At 38.5% G+C, this 19,038-nt stretch overlaps 1 protein-coding gene across 5 annotated transcripts in view; it reads left to right on the top strand.

The window, feature by feature from the left end:
• Nucleotides 1–19,038, top strand: part of DLC1 (DLC1 Rho GTPase activating protein) — a 404,379-nt gene that overhangs the window by 179,277 nt on the left and 206,064 nt on the right. For all 5 annotated transcript variants that reach the window (XM_082374914.1, XM_082374907.1, XM_082374916.1 and 2 more), the window contains one exon: nt 17,800–17,833. In XM_082374914.1, the coding sequence (XP_082231040.1) occupies nt 17,800–17,833 (34 nt within the window). The remainder of the gene's footprint in view (nt 1–17,799; nt 17,834–19,038) is intronic.

The following is a 19,038-nucleotide window of genomic DNA, read 5'->3' as shown; positions in this document are numbered from 1 at the left end:
CTTCTGATCTCCACACTCCTGTAACCAGTGGTTTAAAAGAGTCTAATTGAGCTTGTCCAAAACGGAAATCGGCTACTGCTACCACCCAGCCCACCCGCCCTGCAGTTTGCTCTGCCTCCACTACTCCATCTTCTTAGATCCCTAAGACAGGAGGCTGACCGTCTTCTTTGGCATCTGCCTCTCCCATGCTCCCACAGTCAACCCATTGCCAAGTGTCTGCTGTTGACTGTCTCTCCAAAATGTAAGTGATGTCTGACCACTTTTTCCCACCATCATCACTAGCCCTGCAGCCTAAGCAGCAGTCATTTCTCTTTCCTGAACTGTCACCTCTTACCTGTCAGTATATGGGTCTGATCCTCTTCTTCCCAATACGTTCTCCTCAAAGCAGCCAGTGTAGTCTTTGAAAACTGCACATCAGATCACATCACTCATCTACTTAAAACCCACGGAGAGATTGTCAGGGCTTAACATAAGCTACAAGGTCTGTATAACCTAGTTGTCACCTAATTCTGTAGCATCATCTCATGCCATCCTTTCCATCAACTTACCAGACTCCAGCCACAGGTTCTGTTTTCAGAACTAGAACCAAACCACTGTGGTCTCCTAGCTCAGCAGTTCTCCAAGTACAGTCACTGGAGCAGCAGCAGTGACATCACTTAAAGAAAATGTAAATTCTTGAGCCCCACCCTAGACCTACTGACTGAATGAGAAAACTCTGGGAGCAGGGCCCAGCAGGTGATTCCGATGCACACTTGAGTTTGAGAACCACTGATCCAGTTAATTTGAGCTGGGAATGCCTGGAAGTCCCAGTTTTACCTGTTTTATTACCTAGACATACCTGATTCGTCAGGCTTTTCTGGGGAGCTTAGTGGAAGAAAGAGATTGGGGCCCAGCGTTGCTTGTCCAACTTAATAAGTTGACTGGGGAAAGCAGTGGGTGGCTTTTGAGTTCTGAGTGACAAGATATATATACACTTATGTGTACTTTTTTGTGAGCCTTTAGGTGTTCTACTATACCACATTCCAAACTCTAAGTAGAGGTCAACTGATACTCATTGAATAATCTGAGTGCAAGACTTCCTTAAATAAAGAGCTAGCCCCTCTTACTGTCAAGTATCACCTCTTAGTTCCTTGCATTGTTAGTGAAATTTGCATGTGGATGTCTTTTTCTCTCTCTTAAATCTCAAGTTTACTGACACTAGGAATTATACTTCATAATTTTTAATATCCTCCCCATTGCCTTGTAATACTAAGTTTTGGCATATATTGAGTGGGTGGTTGATAGAGCCATTTTCTTAGTTTAATTTGGAATAAATATAAACCACCGGATGTTTTACAATGTGATGCAAGAAGGCAGTCTTTTCCCGGAGATCATTCAGTCCTAACTTTCATCTGTTATAGTGCCAAAGTTCTTTTTCAATGAATTCTTAAATCTCTATAGAATTTTCCAAAAAGTTCTAGCAGCTCTTTGTCTTCACATGAAAGACCAATTATTTACTGAAAATTGTTCACTCAGCCTGCTTAATTTATGTCTCTACCTTATGACTGGTCCTTAGAAACCACCCACTTGTCAGCCTTTAATGTAGCAGGACAACATTTATGGCCTTTTGAGATTTTCTTTGTGTATGTATAAAATTATTGTCCCAGAATACATTTAAATGTTTGAGAAGTGTTGTTGAAGGATTGTACAATTTAGTAGGACTACTGGAAGCAAGAAAAAAATTTTTTCTATGTATCATATTATCCTTACTTACCATACTTGAAATAATCCAACAGTGTCCTCAAGGGACCAGCTCTGGTCCGAAAGCCAGAAGCTCATTAGCCTCACTTTTACTTCCTTTCCAAGCTATCACGGCTCTAAACAAGCTATACAGGCAAAGACTGACCAACTTCTGAGATTTCCCTTTTCTTGTTTATTTTTTCCAATTGTTTTGTAAAATAATTGCCATCAGTTACGAGGTTCTTAAAAAAATTCTCTGTTATGATCCTCACTCCCAAGTGTGTCTGTTTTCTGTGTAGTCATATACATGCCCATGTAATTTCAAGAAAAGCAGAACTGCTTTTAGCACTTAGTGTTTAAACAAATCAAACAATCACTTGGATTATCTTATGGTAAATAATCATTACATAGCATCACCAAAGTATCGTCAAAAGACTATTTGAGGGCTTCCCTGGTGGCGCAGTGGTTGAGAATCTGCCTGCCAATGCAGGGGACACGGGTTCGAGCCCTGGTCTGGGAAAATCCCACATGCCGCGGAGCAACTAAGCCCGTGCGCCACAACTACTGAGCCTGCGCGTCTGGAGCCTGTGCTCCGCAACAAGAGAGGCCGCGATAGTGAGAGGCCCGCGCACCGCGATGAAGAGTGGCGCCCGCTTGCCGCAACTAGAGAAAGCCCTCGCACAGAAACGAAGACCCAACACAGCCAAAAATAAATAAATAAATAAATAAATTTAAAAAAAAAAAAAAAAGACTATTTGATACTCTAATGATTGCCTTTAAATGTATACATGTGTATATATTTAAATACAAACATGCTACACGCAAACATAGCACTTTTGATATTTATCAAGGAAAACACAATTATAATTGCATTTTGGTTGCTTTAAATTCCAAATTTTTTAGTTTAGTAAAGACTCTACAAATGCTTGATGTGCAATAAGATTCTAATCTATAAAAACAATCTTCCATTTTTCACAAGTACATGGTTTGAATTTGGTTTGGAAGCTAAGGCTTACTCAGATTAACACAGAAAAGAAAACGAAGAAGGATGCTGTATCCTATTGATCAAGTTAGAACTTATTTTAAAGTCACCTTTAAGGAATTGCCCTAGAGACACGTCTCCTACATGTTCCTCAATAATATGAGCTACTAAAAATCTTCTGTTTGCTTTCGATTGCATTTTAGAGAGTTTCCTTATGAACACATTTGAGAGAGAAAGGGAGCAACAACAAAAAATTTAAAAAAACATGGCCAGATCTCTGTCTGATGTAAGACTCAAGAAATTCAATCTGATTTGTCAGACTCTGTAGGGAGTGTTTTCAAGTAACAGACTGTCCCTACTGTGCTCAGTGGCACCTGCTGACAGGCTCTAATGAAGCCACGGAATGGGATGCATTGAGATACAGTAGCTATTTCACATGATTCATAAGCCAGCTTGCTGGGTTGATTTACACTAACACTGCATTAGAGTATATTTCTGTATTTTTTAAGTCTCTAAGATATACTTAAAATCAGAAAAAAATCTATTTTCAAAAGAAATAATACCACCAACGAGTGAAACGCTTTTTGGATGCCCCATAGGATTACTGTAAGGATTACTTAAGATACTATATATATATATATAAATAATAACAATAAGGCATTCACTTTGTTGCGTTACCGTATCTCTGTGTATATGTCAATATAGTGTGAACACCATATGCCTGTGTATGCTCACATCACTCTTAGATTGAAAAGTCTAAGTTCCTTAATGGTAGAACTAAGTTTTTATTGTATTATGCTGTATATAGTTCTTATTTTTGCTTAAAATGTGCAGAGGAATTCAATAAATATAAGTTAATAAATGATGGCCATCAACCCAAGCAGAACGCTTAGTTGCAAAGAATGATGAAAGAGAAAAATAATGAAGAATAGAGGCCAGTTGTTCTGCCTATTTCCACCAGGTCTGCCACAAAGAACATGCTATTTAATTGTAGCAGGGGAAATTTGTGATTTTGTACATTAGGGGTGAATTACTGTCTTTGAGCATCAAACAGTCTTTTAAAGGAGCATGACAAAATCTAGATCTCAAGGAAATAAGGTGAGTTTTAGTTTAGTTATAGTTTTGCAGATGTGTGCAAAAGATATTCATAAATTCCTCATTTAAATATATAGGTAAATGGATATGTTATTTATTGCTGCATATCAAATTACCCCGAAATTTAGCAACTTAAAATAACAATGAATAATCCCACACAGTTGCTGTGGGTCAGAAATTCAGGAGCAGCTTAGTTGGGTGGTTCTGCCTTAGCATCTGTCCTGAGGTTGCTGTCAAGATTTCTGAAGGCGTGACTAGGATCGGAGGATCTGTTTCCAATATGGCTCACTCACTTGGCTGTTGGCCGGAGGCTTTGGTTCCTTGCCATGTGAACCACATAGGGGGACTTAAGTGTCCTCATGATGCGGCAACTAGCTTATCCCAGCGCAGGCCACACAAAAGAGAGCGCAAGGGGGAAGCTGCAATGCTTTGTATAACATCATGTCAGAAGTCACACTTCACCATACTTTATTAGAGAAAGGAATGAGTCTCCACCTTTTAAAGGAAGGAGAGTCAAAGATTTGTGAACATATATAAAAACCATCACAGTAAACTCTATGGGTGATAGCATCTCTATGCAGTAAAGAAATATTACTTCCTAGAACTCATATGGTTTCAGTTTGGCTAAGTTTCTTGCTGACAGACATTTTCAAGAGAAACTCTGACGTTTCAGCACAAATTAAGAATTATTTAATGTTTGGAACTTTAAAGATATGCTAAAACTTTATAACTAAAAAAACTGTGATCTAAAGTGTTTAATTTTCTTGAGGCTGCAGAACTAGCTCTGAGTTCTCTAAATACCCAATTTAAGTCCTTTGGGGGTTAATTATATGGTAGAATGTTAGCTCTATATGAAATCCAAGGTAATAATCTAAATTCAGTGTAACAGTTTGTGCCCATCAGAGTACAAAAGTTTTACAGGGGGTAAAAATAGATAAAAATACTATGGTCCTTGCCTGAGTAGAGCAAAATGCTTCCAAACATTTAAGTATAACAACTAAGACTATAATATTTGTTTATTTTAACAACTGACATATGGCTGTTTTTCAAAGGCAAAATGATCAAGGGTATTGTATAGCAGTAGGTACCAGCTAGAAGAGCCAGTAGATATTATCTTAAATATCTTGATTAACAAATTAAAGCATAATAAAAGCAATTTTGATTTATTTTTATTCTGAATTTTGCCCATCATAAGAAAATTTACTATAGTTCTTGAAAAAAATACATGTTCAAAACCCTAATGTAAATAAGGCATTTGAATAGAAATATTTTTCAGGCCTACTTCAATAAATCTTTCATTTTCCAGTACTCAAGGTTCTCAGCGTGGAGAATATATGGAAAAGTACTGTTTGTTAATTGAATTTTGACCCAAATAGTAAGGAAAACAGTTGTGGGAATTAAAAGTAGGCCTACCAGAGAATGTAGTACATTTACTGAATTCCTACAAAAGACACTTAAAAATAGGTCACTCTTTCATCTGGGCCATGTGGATTTGATGTGAATCATTATCAGGAGAGCCTGCAAATAACAGACACTTTAAAAAGTATATTTGTTTCTTACCTAAATAAAGATAGAAATTTCAGAAAACCCTGAGAACTGGATGAATTATGCTCCTGAGTCAGGGCTCATATAATGGTAACTTCCTATAGAAAAGACAGTGGCTCATAGGAAAGAGAAAAAAGGCCTCATTACAGAGGGAACCATTCTCTCTGTTACCCAAATGCACTGAACTGCTTCACTTTGGAATCACTTTACCATCTCCAGTCCCTTTATTGACTGTTTCCCTGTTTAGTGCATAGATTAATAAACATAAGTATTCAAAAATGTGTTATTCTTAGTACTAGATTTTGCATTTTAAGTAATTGGGATGATATCAGTTTTGTGGTTTGGGGATTTCACTGCATTGTAATCCTTAAAAATGGAAAATATGACATTGTTTTCATATTTTAATTTTAAAACATGTTACCAAATATGTTCGTTTGTTAAGTACAGAAAATAGATCATTGGATGAAGTTGGGCACTCAATACAAAGGTTTAGCGTTACCCCAACAGGAGCCTAAGTTCTCAAAGTGAAGAATTGATAGAACAAGTTTTTAACCCATTTCATAGAGAGCAGAAGTCACCAAGAGGCCAAATATTCCAAATGGAGATCAGGAAGAGGTTTAAGATAATAAAGCAGCATTTTGCTGATGTTCAGAACAGAAATCATTTGACTTAGTGCCAATTTGATCATTTAAAACCCAAACCAGCTTTTTGTCAGCCTTAATAGTCACAGAGTTGAACAATGTTTGGAGGAGGATCCTGAAAGCAGTGGGTTGGGGAAAGCAGACAATAATGGGGTGGTGTTGAGGGCATGATGTTTTGCAAGCATTCTTTGCCACGGGGGAAAATGGGATCTCAGTTATCATGCAGTTACTTTCTAGGGTCAAGTGTCTATTCTATGCTTCCTATATTGCTTTCATTTTTGTGGGATGTTTTTATTTTGTTGATGTACTCATAATCACAAACATGTTTATAAACTAAACAACCACTAAACCAATTACTTTTGACTTTGATGAAAGGTATACCCATTCTAAGTATAAATCAGCCCTTGGGCATCCCTGCTGATTGATGAAAAATTCCAGATCTGCAAAAACTAGCTCCATTTGAAGTGCTCCTTTGTCAGCACCGGCTTTGGATAGAGCTTCACTTAGTTGTGATGCTTTGGAAGAGAGACATTACATGAGGCTAAACTACAGAGCATTCAACTGTCTCGTGAAAGTGTATAAACATTTTCTAGTGTGGTCATAAAAATTAAGTGATTTCTCCTTTTATTCCAGGACATGAACTCTTAGCCAGCAATGTCTGATTGCAAAGGAAGAGGGGGAAAGGGCAGCCTGCCCAGGACTGACATGTAGAAAAGGAAAATGTGCCAGGGCTCACTTTGTGTTAAAGTTCCCTGCTCCTTTCAAATCCACGGCACCCACCTGTTTAGGCATCTCGAGGACGATGAATGGTCAATTACTCCTTTAAGCCCACATTCCAGTTAGGTTTTTTTTCTTCCTCAGTAATTAAAAACAATACCAATATCTTTGGTTTCTAACTTCCTTTTTTTTTTTTTTCCTGTTGCTACCTATGGTGGCAGGTATTTACAGAAAAGTCCAAAAGAAGCTGTGTAGTATAGAGGTTAAGAACACAGACAATCTGGGCTAAAGTATTGCATTCAGTACTTGGCTTGACCATTTACAAATGGTGAGACCTTGGGCAAGTAAGTCGCCTTGTCTCTATATGACTTGGTTTCCTCATATATAAAGTGGAATAGTGACAGTTCTCTCTTTGTAGGGTTAGTTATTAATATTATATGAGTTAAAATGTGCCAAGTGCTTAGAAAAGTGCCTGGCACAGAGGACGTGCTGGATAAGGGTCACCTCTTACTATGTGTTGCCTATTCCCTGTGGCATTGAGGCATTTTACTATCATTTTGTCTAGCTATTCATGAAATGCTGACCCCTCTGATGCCTACTTTCATGTGCCTCTTCTTGACCAGCTTCTCTCTCTACCTTTCTTTTCTCAACCTCTTTCCCTTCTCTTCGGCTTCTGCCTGCCCTTGTAAATGCAGGTCTCTTAATAGTCCAGATTCAAACATCTCCCCTTCTATACTCTCCCTTCCTATTTGGCCTTGCCTAGTGCCTTTAATCCAGGCCCTCCCCACCCTGCCTTTTTTTCCCCCGCCTCTATACACAGCCCACAAAAGACGTGAGCACTCATTCCTTAGTGATATTGGTTAAAAAAGTGCTGCATGTCGTCATTTCATCCCTGTCTTTTCCCTAGAACTCTAAATCATTGCCTTCTCCCACCATCTCCTATCTCCTACTCAGCCTTTGATAAATATTTGTTGGAAACATATTTAGTAAAACATTTAGTTAATGATGATGTCAAATTTTTATCTAACTTCTCAAGTTATGTGTAAATTTCAGTTAGCCGTGCTGTGTCTACAAAGTCTTCACTTTTATGGCTAATGTGCAAAATACACTTAACAAGTTTTCTATAGAAAATTAGTATTGAAGCAATTCAACCGGGACACTAATGATTTCATGCTTGCTATGGATAATTATTCTTCCATCTAAGTTTATAAACAAAAATGTGGCTAATTGTTAATATTATTACTTAATCTTATATCTTATAAGCTTTCATGGCCTCTCTGAGTGCATTACTCTCCCCAAATATTACACTCAATGATTCTAACCTTGTCAACATTAGCATAAGTGGAAAATGTGTCAGTGTCACAAATTTCATCTCACAGAAGGCTCAGAATTCACTGACCATTTTGAAATGCAATTTTCTGGGACTAAGTTAGACATTAAAGACACATCAGTGGTTCTTAAGACTTTTTCAATTATTACAATCTGTGCCCTACATAATGCCCCACACAGAGAGAGGGGGACAGGAAGAGAAATGGAATTTTCATGCACATTCATAGAAGAAAGAAAGGAACAGAAGTGTACCAATCAGGGCTCCAGTAAGAAATAGAAGGAACACTTAAAATAGGATTATATGGGGAAGGATTAGTTACAAAGGAACTATTTACAAAGGTGTACGGAAGGAGAAACACAAGGGTCAGTACTGTAACCTGTGGGGCTTAGTCCTAGCTGAGCCATCACCACCTCAAGGCCCCAAAGAGAAATAAACAGTTAACAGAACCCAGAGGGGAAAAGTCTGCAAAGTCAGCTGCTTGAGAAGAGCAATGACCTTGGGTAAAAGGACACAACCAGTTCAAGGCAACTATGCCATGTAGGATCCAGGGGAATAAATACTCCTTCGCCCTTTGAAGAGGTTCTGGAACCAATTCCCAGTGTGGGAGAGGGTTTCCTCCACACCGCCAAGCAATTCTCCAGACACCTCCTGGGTGTCCTACTGTTCAACTCAATCCTGACAGTATCCACCTGGAGATCGCATCAGATCCCACATGTTAAGGGCTCAGTCACACAAACTACCCCTCCCTCCCCACTTCAGTTGCCAGTTGCAAGCCCAGGTTATCACCTGTGCTTCAGACCAACAGGCTATAGATCGGAGGCTCCTATGACCCCCTCCTTGGGTTGAATTAAGCTGATAGAGTGACTTACAGAACTCAGAGAAACATTTTACCTACTAGACCACTGGTTTGTTGTAAAAGGATGTAACTCAGGGACAGCCAGATGGAAAAGTTGCAAAGGGCTAGGTATGGGGAAAGGACGAGGAGCTTCTATGCCCTCTCCAAGTGCACCAGTCTCCCTAAATCTCCAAGTGTCCATCAACCCAGAAGCTCTCCAAGCACTGTCCATTTGGGTTTTCATGGAGGTTCCTTACATAGCCATGATTGATTAAATCATTGACCACTGGCGATTGAACTCAATCCCCAGCCCCCTCCCCTCCCAGGAGGCTGGTTGGCTTCGCTGGCAGCCAGCCCCCATCCTGGGTGGGGTCAAAGAGCCACCTCATTAACGTAACAAAAGACACTTTTATCACTCTCCTAACTTAGGAAATTCCAAGGGTTTTAAGAGCTCTATGCTAGGAATGAGATGGAAGATCAAAAAGATGTATTTCTTATTATAAATGACAATATCACAGCCTTATATCCCCTACTGGGGCTCCCCATAGGCCAACCTACCCTGAAGCCAGAGACATGGGATGCTGTTGATGAATCCATGCAAAGTGTTCCCATATAATTTATCATCCAAACTGGGACACTTTTGAGAGTTAAAGGAGTTGTTAAAATTGTAACTACTGCAAAAAAAAGAAAGTTGCTACCCAACAATTACATAACTGTTGTAGATTTTTATACCATTCAATAAATGACAAACACAGCTGTCGCAGGAAAGCCTCTACTACTCTATACATTCTGTGACGAAACTGCTCCACCTCTGCTTCCCTGCACATTTCATATATGCATATGTCACATACACCTAACCCACAATTCCCTCCTACCCCATCAGACTCTGTGTATCCTGCAGGCTGCAGATGGCACCAGAGCACAGCTAGCTGGTACACCAAGGATGGGTAGGGCATCTGAAGTCAGGAGTCAGCTGTCCCAAGCCACTTGGGTCTGAGTGCATTTTGTTAAACGAGTGAGCAGCCTATGTGCTGTTCTTGAAAGGGAGGTGTTTGTTAGGTTATTATATCTGGGAAGGGTCAGGAAAAGAGTCAGTTTATCACTAGTTGTCTTTAGAATATAACCATATATTAAAGTAAGAACTTTGTTCTCTGCACATGAATCTCACACACTGTCACAGACGAGACCGTAGAAGTCATAAAGTCAAACCCACTCTGATGTATATTAAAACAATTATTCATAATTTTATGTCATCAAAAAATGAACATTCCAAAACTAAACATACTCTTAACAGCAGTTGTACTCTTTGGTATTTATACAATGAAGTTGAAAACTTATGTTCATACAAAAACTTGCACATAGATATTTATAGGAGCTTTATTCATAATTAATTGCCAGAACCTAGAAGCAACCAAGATGTCCTTCAGCACACAATGGAAGATCATCCAGTGCTAAGAAGAAATGAGCTATCAAGCCATGAAAAGACATAGAGGAACCTTTAAATGCATATTACTAAGTGAAAAAAGGCAATCTGAAAAGGCTACATTCCATATGATTCCAAATATATGACATTCTGGAAAAGGCAAAACTATGGGGACAGTAAAAACACCTGTGGTCACCAAGAGTTAGGGAGGAGAGAGGGATGAATAGAGCACAGAGGATTTTTAGAGCCATGAAACTGTTCTGTATGATACTATAATGGTAGATACGTATCCTTATACATTTGTCCAAACCTGTAGAGTAGACCACAGCAAAAGTGAACCCGAATATAAACTATAGACTTGGAGTGCTAATAATGTGATGGTGTAGATTCATCAGTTGTAACAGATGTACCACTCTGCTGGGGGCTGTTGCTAATAGTGAGGCTCTGCATGTGTGGGGCAGAGGATTTAAGTGAAAACTCTGTACCTTCCTCTCAGTTTCGTTGTAAACCTAAAACTGCTCTAAAAATAAAGTCTATGTTTTCAGTGAAAGAACGATGACTGTCAAAGCTGGAGAAAGACTTCGTAAACCAAAACAGATGATATCAGATTGCCAATCAGACACAGCTTCTCAATGAACTTCTTTGTTCAGATGAAAGCAAACAGAAATCATTGACTGGTTAACAATATCACAGACTGGAGTGATTTCAAAAGAGTCTTTAAATAGACATGGAAACAAACGCATTTTCCAGTGTACCTTCTTTTCTTTAATGTTGTCTTTCATGTGTTCCCAAAAAATGTGACTCCCCAACCTCTTCCTGTTGCCCATTGTGCCCACAATGGGCTCTTGTGCTCTTATCTGAGACTGAGGCCGTTCCATCACTGAGGGACATTTGCCTGCAATTTCTAAGGATGTAATTAACCATTTTGAAATTTACTGTAAAATATTTTTGTGGGAATAGAAGTGAATGTTTTCAAGGGAAAGGAATAATTTACTCTGTCACTGATTCTTCCTATTTTTAAAAAGGCAAATAGAGGAAATTCCTATAGAACAAAACAGAATATTCCAGACACTTCTGCATGAGCATCTCTAATATTTGAAAACATGCAAAACAAGCACTGCCTATAAAGAGAGAAAGCACAAAATAAGTGGTAGCATTTTTTCCCTACATGGAATCTACAAGTAGAATCTTTCAGCCTGTCATAGCTGTCCAGTTTTCGAAGGGGTTGACTTTCAAAGGGCCTTTTTTTTTGGCCATGCTGCGTGGTTTGTGGGACCAGCCAGATAGAATCCCGTGCCCCCTGCGGTGGAAGCACAGAGTCCTAACCACTGGACCGCTGGGGAATTCCCTCAAAGCGCCTTCTTAATGGTAGTAGTCTATCCCGATTATAAAACACTAAGAAGAAAATAATTTATATAGGTGATATATAAATGCATTTATATAGTATATATTATATATATTAATTTATATTAAATAAGTTATATGACATGACATATTAATAAAAATAACATGTTAAAGAGGAAAAATCCTACTCTATTTTCACCTGAAATCATCAAGATGAAATTGCATCAGTTAGAATGTTTCAATTGTCATTATATGAAAATGGATTCAGTTACCACACCCATTACTTATGTTACCATTTATGTTAGCAGCTTCTGTGTAGTTGGTGTAAATTCCTAAAAGGTATCCAGCTGAGGTCCTTCTGTAAGTGCAGAAAGCCATTCTAGCGACAGACCAAATGAATCAACATATGTCTACAACATTTCCGCAGGGCACGTCAAAATGAGCATTTCCCCAGCCACATTTCATGTCTAAAAACATAAACAGACACACACACAGTCCAAGCTCCCACACACAGCTTTAAAAGACCTCATTTAGAGAAAGCAAATTGTTTCCTCCCCTTTTACTAAAAAGTTTCTCTTTAATGGCTTTTAAAAAATTCAATTGTAAAATACCTTAACAAGTCAACATAAGTGAAAATCTTTGCATGTGGAGAACTACTGGAGGGTCAGTACAGCCATAGGAAAAGTTGTTATCATTTGAATATCACAGAGAAAAATAACAAAAGACCATGAATAATTTTCTTCTCTCATTTGGAAGTTATTAGTAGACTTCCCTTTGTTCCATTGAGAAATGAGAGAAGAAAATATGAAGTTACAGCGAACCCATATGGCCAGCAGGAAAATCCTCTTTAATTGCTTTATTGCCAGAAATGTTAAATCACTTCCTGAGGATACAGTTCAAATGAAACATATGGCAGCTATTAACAAAAACCCCTAATGAATTCAAAAATATGCTTTTTATGGGAGCTTTCTCATAAGCAAGTCATACATGTTATTTAAACTATATATACAAATACACACTTGGCATTTTAATCCCACAAAGGTTTGATGAACACCTACTCTGTACCAGATGATACAGGCAGCTTTCATGAAATGTTTTTTCCCCAAACTCAGGAACAGATATTAGACTATGAAACCTCAGGACATGATCCCAGATCTAGCCATGCCACTTCTCAGTCAAAGACAAAAAGTAATCTCCTCACCAGCACTTCCTCCCCATGGGTTCAATGTCCAGGAAAACCATTCCGTTTCCACCCAGGTAGTCCTAATTACCTACTATCTTCCTATACCTATTAATGTCACACCAATGAGGGTGCTAGTCACTGTCATTCAGCAACCTCTGCATGGAACTATTCTCATGTATCTTCTTCAATTGGATTGTGAATTCCACAAAGAAGAAAACTTTGCTTAGGGCTTTTGTACATAGAATAATATGAGGCATCTAATTAAGAATCAACCAATTGGGCTTCCCTGGTGGCACAGCGGTTGAGAGTCCGCCTGCCAATGCAGGGGACACGGGTTCGAGCCCTGGTCTGGGAGGATCCCACATGCCGCGGAGCAGCTAGGCCCGTGAGCCACAACTACTGAGCCTGCGCGTCTGGAGCCTGTGCTCCGCAACAAGGGAGGCCACGATAGTGAGAGGCCCGCGCACCGCGATGAAGAGTGGCCCCCGCTTGCCGCAACTGGAGAAAGCCCTCGCACAGAGGCGAAGACCCAGCGCAGCCAAAAATAAACAAATAAATTTATTTAAAAAAAAAAAAAAAAAAGAATCAACCAATAGCTTTAATTAATTGAAAACCAAGTGTCAGCATTTTTTTTTAAGTTAATGCCTTTCATCTCTGGGAAATTTCACAAATCTAATCAATGTATTCATAAACCATTTTCTAAAGAGACAATTCTCCCTCAAATTCAAAGATAAATCAGCTGAGGGATATCCAGCTGTTATTACTATGTGGTTTTACTTTAAAAGAGAAGTTATTAAATCTTGGGTACATTAAACTTTGACTTTTCTTTCTCCACATAATAATATGGCCATTGAAGTTATTTAATGGAAGTGAGCTTTGGTAGCTTAAAAATTCATGCAGAACATGGGGTAAGATTCTAAAGTAACTGGCATTGTCTACATGACGTATTGGCTTTGGCTATATGGAGGCTAAAATATTTTTGTTTGTAGGGTAGCTCATTGATTAACATTTTTATTAAATATTTACTTATCCATGCTTGGTTACACATTTTGTAATCAAATAGAATAAAATATGGAAAAGGCCTGTCACTGGTCAACTTGTGATTTGGTGTAAGACATTCAATTTGCCTAAAATGCCTTAGCTATAAGAAGAGAGAGCTTACTTAGAGAATTTCTAAATGTCTCATACAGATACTTCTGCACAAATATTTTGTAATCTAAGTCAATGTCTGCTCATAGGACCTCTCCAAACCTTTCTCCTCCTTCATTTCAAAATATTCTGATTAGTATTTTGAAATTAGTGATCTCAGAGGTCAGTGTGCCAGTTGTTGTGTCCTGGCTTCCATTCCATTACTGTGACCTTGCAAAAGTTACTCTGTTTTTTAAGACTTCATGGAGTTGGTCTAAGGATTGAGTGAGTTTATGCAGGTAAGAGCTTAAAACCGTACCTTGTACGTTCTGAGAACCTAGTAAGTGTTAGCTCTTCATACACTGAGGGACTTTCTCCATGAACGTCCTTTAATTACCTATCACCAACCTTTGCAATCTTGTCAATGAAAGGGTTTCTGTTTTGTTTTGTTGTTTATTTGCTTAAAAAAAAAGAGAAAATTTAATTTAAAGGCCCTGATCTCCAGTCAGGGGGCAAATCTAGGGGCTAGGCTTAAAATATAATATATAGTATGGATTTAATTCCATTTTTAGACCTTTCCCAAAATATAGACATAAAAAGTAATCAGGGGCTTCCCTGGTGGCGCAGTGGTTGGGAATCCGCCTGCCAATGCAGGGGACACGGTTCGAGCCCTGGTCTGGGAGGATCCCACATGCCGCGGAGCAACTAGGCCCGTGAGCCACAATTGCTGAGCCTGCGCGTCTGGAGCCTGTGCTCCGCAACGAGAGAGGCCGCGGCAGTGAGAGGCCTGCGCACCACAATGAAGAGTGGCCCCCGCTTGCCGCAACTGGAGAAAGCCCTCGCACAGGAACGAAGACCCAACACAGCCAAAAAATAAATATAAATAAATAAATAAATAAAAAACAACAAGAAGTTATTCTCTCCCTATTAAAAAAAAAAAAAAAAAAAAGTAATCAAACATCACCAAAACTATAGGAAGACTTTCTTTTCAAGGGAGTATAGAATCAGAGAAGTTCTTGAAACAGAGGAAAAATCAGATGATCCTGCTATAAGTGAAAGGATGCTGAGGAAGATGCTTACAGCCTGTGCAGTCCCTCTGATGCCCTGGTCTCTGGACATGGTTCTCCACTCTGCCATTTAATAACCTAATATTCTCTTCATGGCTGCATCTTTGCCAGGACACAGAGTCCGTGTTCACACCCAGAGAACAAAAAGTGAACAACTAAATGTAGATCAAGATTAAGTCAAAATATGCTTTCACTGTGGATCAACCTTGCCAAAACAAAACCCCCTCTATTTTTTTATCTGTAGAAAGATTTTTTCCCTTATTTGAGAAATTACTTCAATCTCCAAATCCTGTAAATTCCAAAGGTGAGGATCTCAAAAATAATCAGTATCTCACAAAGATATAGGTGTCTTGATCTTTGATATTTCCAGAAATGAAGATTGATATTATTATTTCCTTAGGCTGATCTACAACAGAGGTGCACGGGAGCCTTCCTCTCTCTCTCTCTCTCTCTCTCACACACACACACACACACACACACACACACGCATATGTGTGCACACACACACACATTTGCAACAAAATTAATTACCCATTTGAGCCTAGTTTTCTTACTTCAACTCTGAGGACTTTGTCCCCTAAAGAAGGGGAGAGAGACATGCTTGTAGACATCTTGTGTGGTCAGTGGCTGTGGAGTAGAAGGCGTCAGATCCCAGTGGGCTGGATAGATTTATAAAACGCTTCCAATAACAGTTAATACACTCATGCTAACTGTATTTTATACATGAGTAACTGAGGTGAATGGCAACCAAAAGCTCACTTCCTTAGTTTGTTTTAGGGTATTGACAAGGAGTAGAACTATACTGTTCTACTTTAAAGTCTGTTGAAGACATCTCATTCTGAACTCTATTTTCTAAATAATAGGGATAGATAATAGTTACTGGGAATTGAACTTCTAAACCTCTCATATCAGTAATTTGGCCCATTGGCCCAGTGCCCATAGTAACAAATAGTAAGAGCAGCTCCCTTTTCCCAGGGACCTCATGTGCTTTACAGAAGCTACTACGTTTAGTCCTTTCAGCAGCCCTGTGAAGTAGAGGTGTTTATCCCCCTTTTATAAAGGAGGAATCTGAACCTCGAGGGGACAGAGCAGAGACTTGAAAGCCCAGACACTAACCAAACAATTTACATTTTCTGCCTCCCAAAATAGGACAAAGAAATCAAACTACAAAAATTCAACCCCAATTCAAACGTGTTTTTAGTCTCATTTATTGCCAGTATCTTTTAAGGGTAAGACGGGTCTGTCTTCAGAGAGGAAAACAATTACATGACTGATTTAGCATTAGCATAACTGGCTCTAGTGACTTTACCAATAGTTCCACAACTCTTTTTTCTTTTCAGCTTTATTGAGGTGTAGTTGTCAAATAAAATTGTAAGATATTTAAAGTGTACATTGTAGTGATTTGATATATGTATACATTGTGAAAGGATTCCCCCTTTAGTTAATTAACACATCCATCACCTCATATACTTTTTGGGGGGTGGGAATATTTAAGTTCTACTCTCTTAACAAATATCAATTATATAGTACAATGTTATCAACTATAATCACCATGCTTTCATTAGTTCATCAGATCTTATTCATCATACAGCTGAAAGTTTATACCCTTTTACTAATCCTTCCCTATTTCCCTGACTCCACCAGCCCCTGGCAACCACTTTTCTACTCTCTCATACTATCAGTTGCACGCTTTTTTTTTTTTAAAGAATCCACATATTAAAAATACCATGTTGTATTTGTCTTTCTCTGTCAGGCTCATTTCACTTAGCATAATGCCTTCAAGGTACATGTTATTGCAAATGGTACGATTTCCTTCTTATTCATTTATGAATAATATACCATTACACACACACACACACACACACACACACACACACCCCACATCTTGTTTACCCATTTATCCATTGATGGACACTGAGGCTGTTACCATATCTTGGCCATTGTGAATAATGTTGCAATGAATATGGGAGTGCAGATACCTCTTTGATATCCTCTTTTCATTTTCTTTTCTTTTTTTAATTAGTTAATTCATTTATTTATTTTTGGCTGCCTTGGGTCTTTGTTGCTGCACGTAGGCTTTCTCTAGTTGCGGCGAATGGGAGCTACTCTTGTGCGTGGGCTTCTCATTGCAGTGGCTTCTCTTGTGGTGGAGCATGGGCTCTAGGCATGAGGGCTTCAGTAGTTATGGTGCATGGGCTCAGTAGTTGTGGCTCGCGGGCTCTAGAGCGCAGGCTCAGTAGTTGTGGCGCATGGGCTTAGTTGCTCCGTGGCATGTGGGATCTTCCCAGACCAGGGCTCGAACCCGTGTCCCCTGCATTGGCAGGTGGATTCTTAACCACTGCGCCACCAAGAAAGTCCCAAGTAGTTCTATTTTTAACTTTTTAGAAACCTCTGTACTGTTTTCCATACTGCTGCACCAAATTACATCCCCACCAACAGTGCACAGGGGTTCCCTTTTCTCCACATCCTTGCCTATACTAGTCATCTCTTGTCTTTTTGATGATAGCCACTCTACAGGTATGAGGTGACGTCTCATCGTGGCTCTGATTTGCATTTCCCTGATGATTAGTGATGTTGAGCATCTTTTCATGTGCCATTTGTGTGCCTTCTTTGGAAAAAAAATGTTTATTCAGTTCCTCTTCTGTCATATTTCTAGTGTCAGGTTCTATTTAATTTTTGCTCCATTTATGGGACATCATTTTGTTCCTAATAATGTTATTTTCCTAATAATGTTATTTGCTGTTTTCCTTTTAATAATACCACAATTTTGTGGCTTTTTTTCTTTTTCAGGCTATTCCAGGTACTTCAGAGAAGGAAAAGGCTGGTAAGTTGACATTGGTTGTGTTTTCACTCCTACCTATTTTAGGATAAAATTCCATCTTCATATAGATATTTTATTAAATATCTAAAATGTATACATCTTGTCAGTCTCTGGGCAAAAGTTTTGGTTGAATTCCTGAAAAATAAGTTTTGCTCAAAATGTGGGAAAAAATATGGTTTTCTAGCATAGCATTACATTTTGTTAGAATAAGGTGTGTACTTCTTGTAGCATTAACTGTAACTGCAACCACAACTTTTTTCTTGAGGAAAATAATTAGATGTCGTTCAGTGTACTGAGGAATGGTCTTTGGACATCTGTTGTTAATACAGTTGGCCCTTCGTATCCATGGGTTCTGCATCCACAGACTCAACAAACCTGGGTTGAAAATATTTGAAAAAACAAAAAATTCCAGAAAGTTCCAAAAAGCAAAACTGGAATTTGCCACAAAGGCAACTATTTACATAGCATTTACTTTGTATTAGGTATTACAGGTAATGTAGAGATGAATTGAAAGTATACAGGAGGATGTGTATAGGTTGTATGCAAGCACTGGGCCATTTCATATAAGGGACTTGAGCATCTGTGGATCTTGGTGTCCATCAGAGAGTCCTGGAACCAATCCCCTGCAGATACTGAAGGAAGACTATAATTATCAAGATTTTTAAAAATCTTAGTAGCTTATTTAGTAGTCCTAGAAAAAGATGTACTTGTTTAAAGCTGATGTCATACCATCAAAAATATAATTGTGAAGCAATATGAATAGTTGTATTAGAGAAAAATTATATTTTCTATGCTTTGTGCTATGACTATAACTACTTAACAGTATTATGGGAAATGGATAAGGACTAATGAAAAATACAGAAATATGAAAAATTAAACTTGAATTGATGGAATTATGTGCTTTTCAAACATCTTTTGATCCTCCTCAATATTGTCTTATGTTTTCTGTGTAATAATAATCATCTTTTTAAAAAACTGATTAAAGGTGCTTTACCAAACTTGAAGCATATCACTTAGCTCTTAGACGTGTGTAATTTTTGAGCCAATTTAAAAGTTTAGAGTATCATCTAAAAGGTGTCACGACTTCAAGTGACTTTACACTAACGCATTAGAGTTGGTCTGATAGGATTGTTATATGGGGAATGTTCTCTGTCAAGTTCAGTGATTTGATTTTTGCTGCCAGATAGTTTTCACACACAAGTGTTCAT

This window comes from Balaenoptera borealis (assembly GCF_965194805.1).
Source record: "Balaenoptera borealis genome assembly, chromosome: 21".
Taxonomy (NCBI): Eukaryota; Metazoa; Chordata; class Mammalia; order Artiodactyla; family Balaenopteridae; genus Balaenoptera; species Balaenoptera borealis.
The sequence above is the reverse complement of the archived record's forward strand: the minus strand, read 5'-3'. Positions and strand labels throughout refer to the sequence as shown.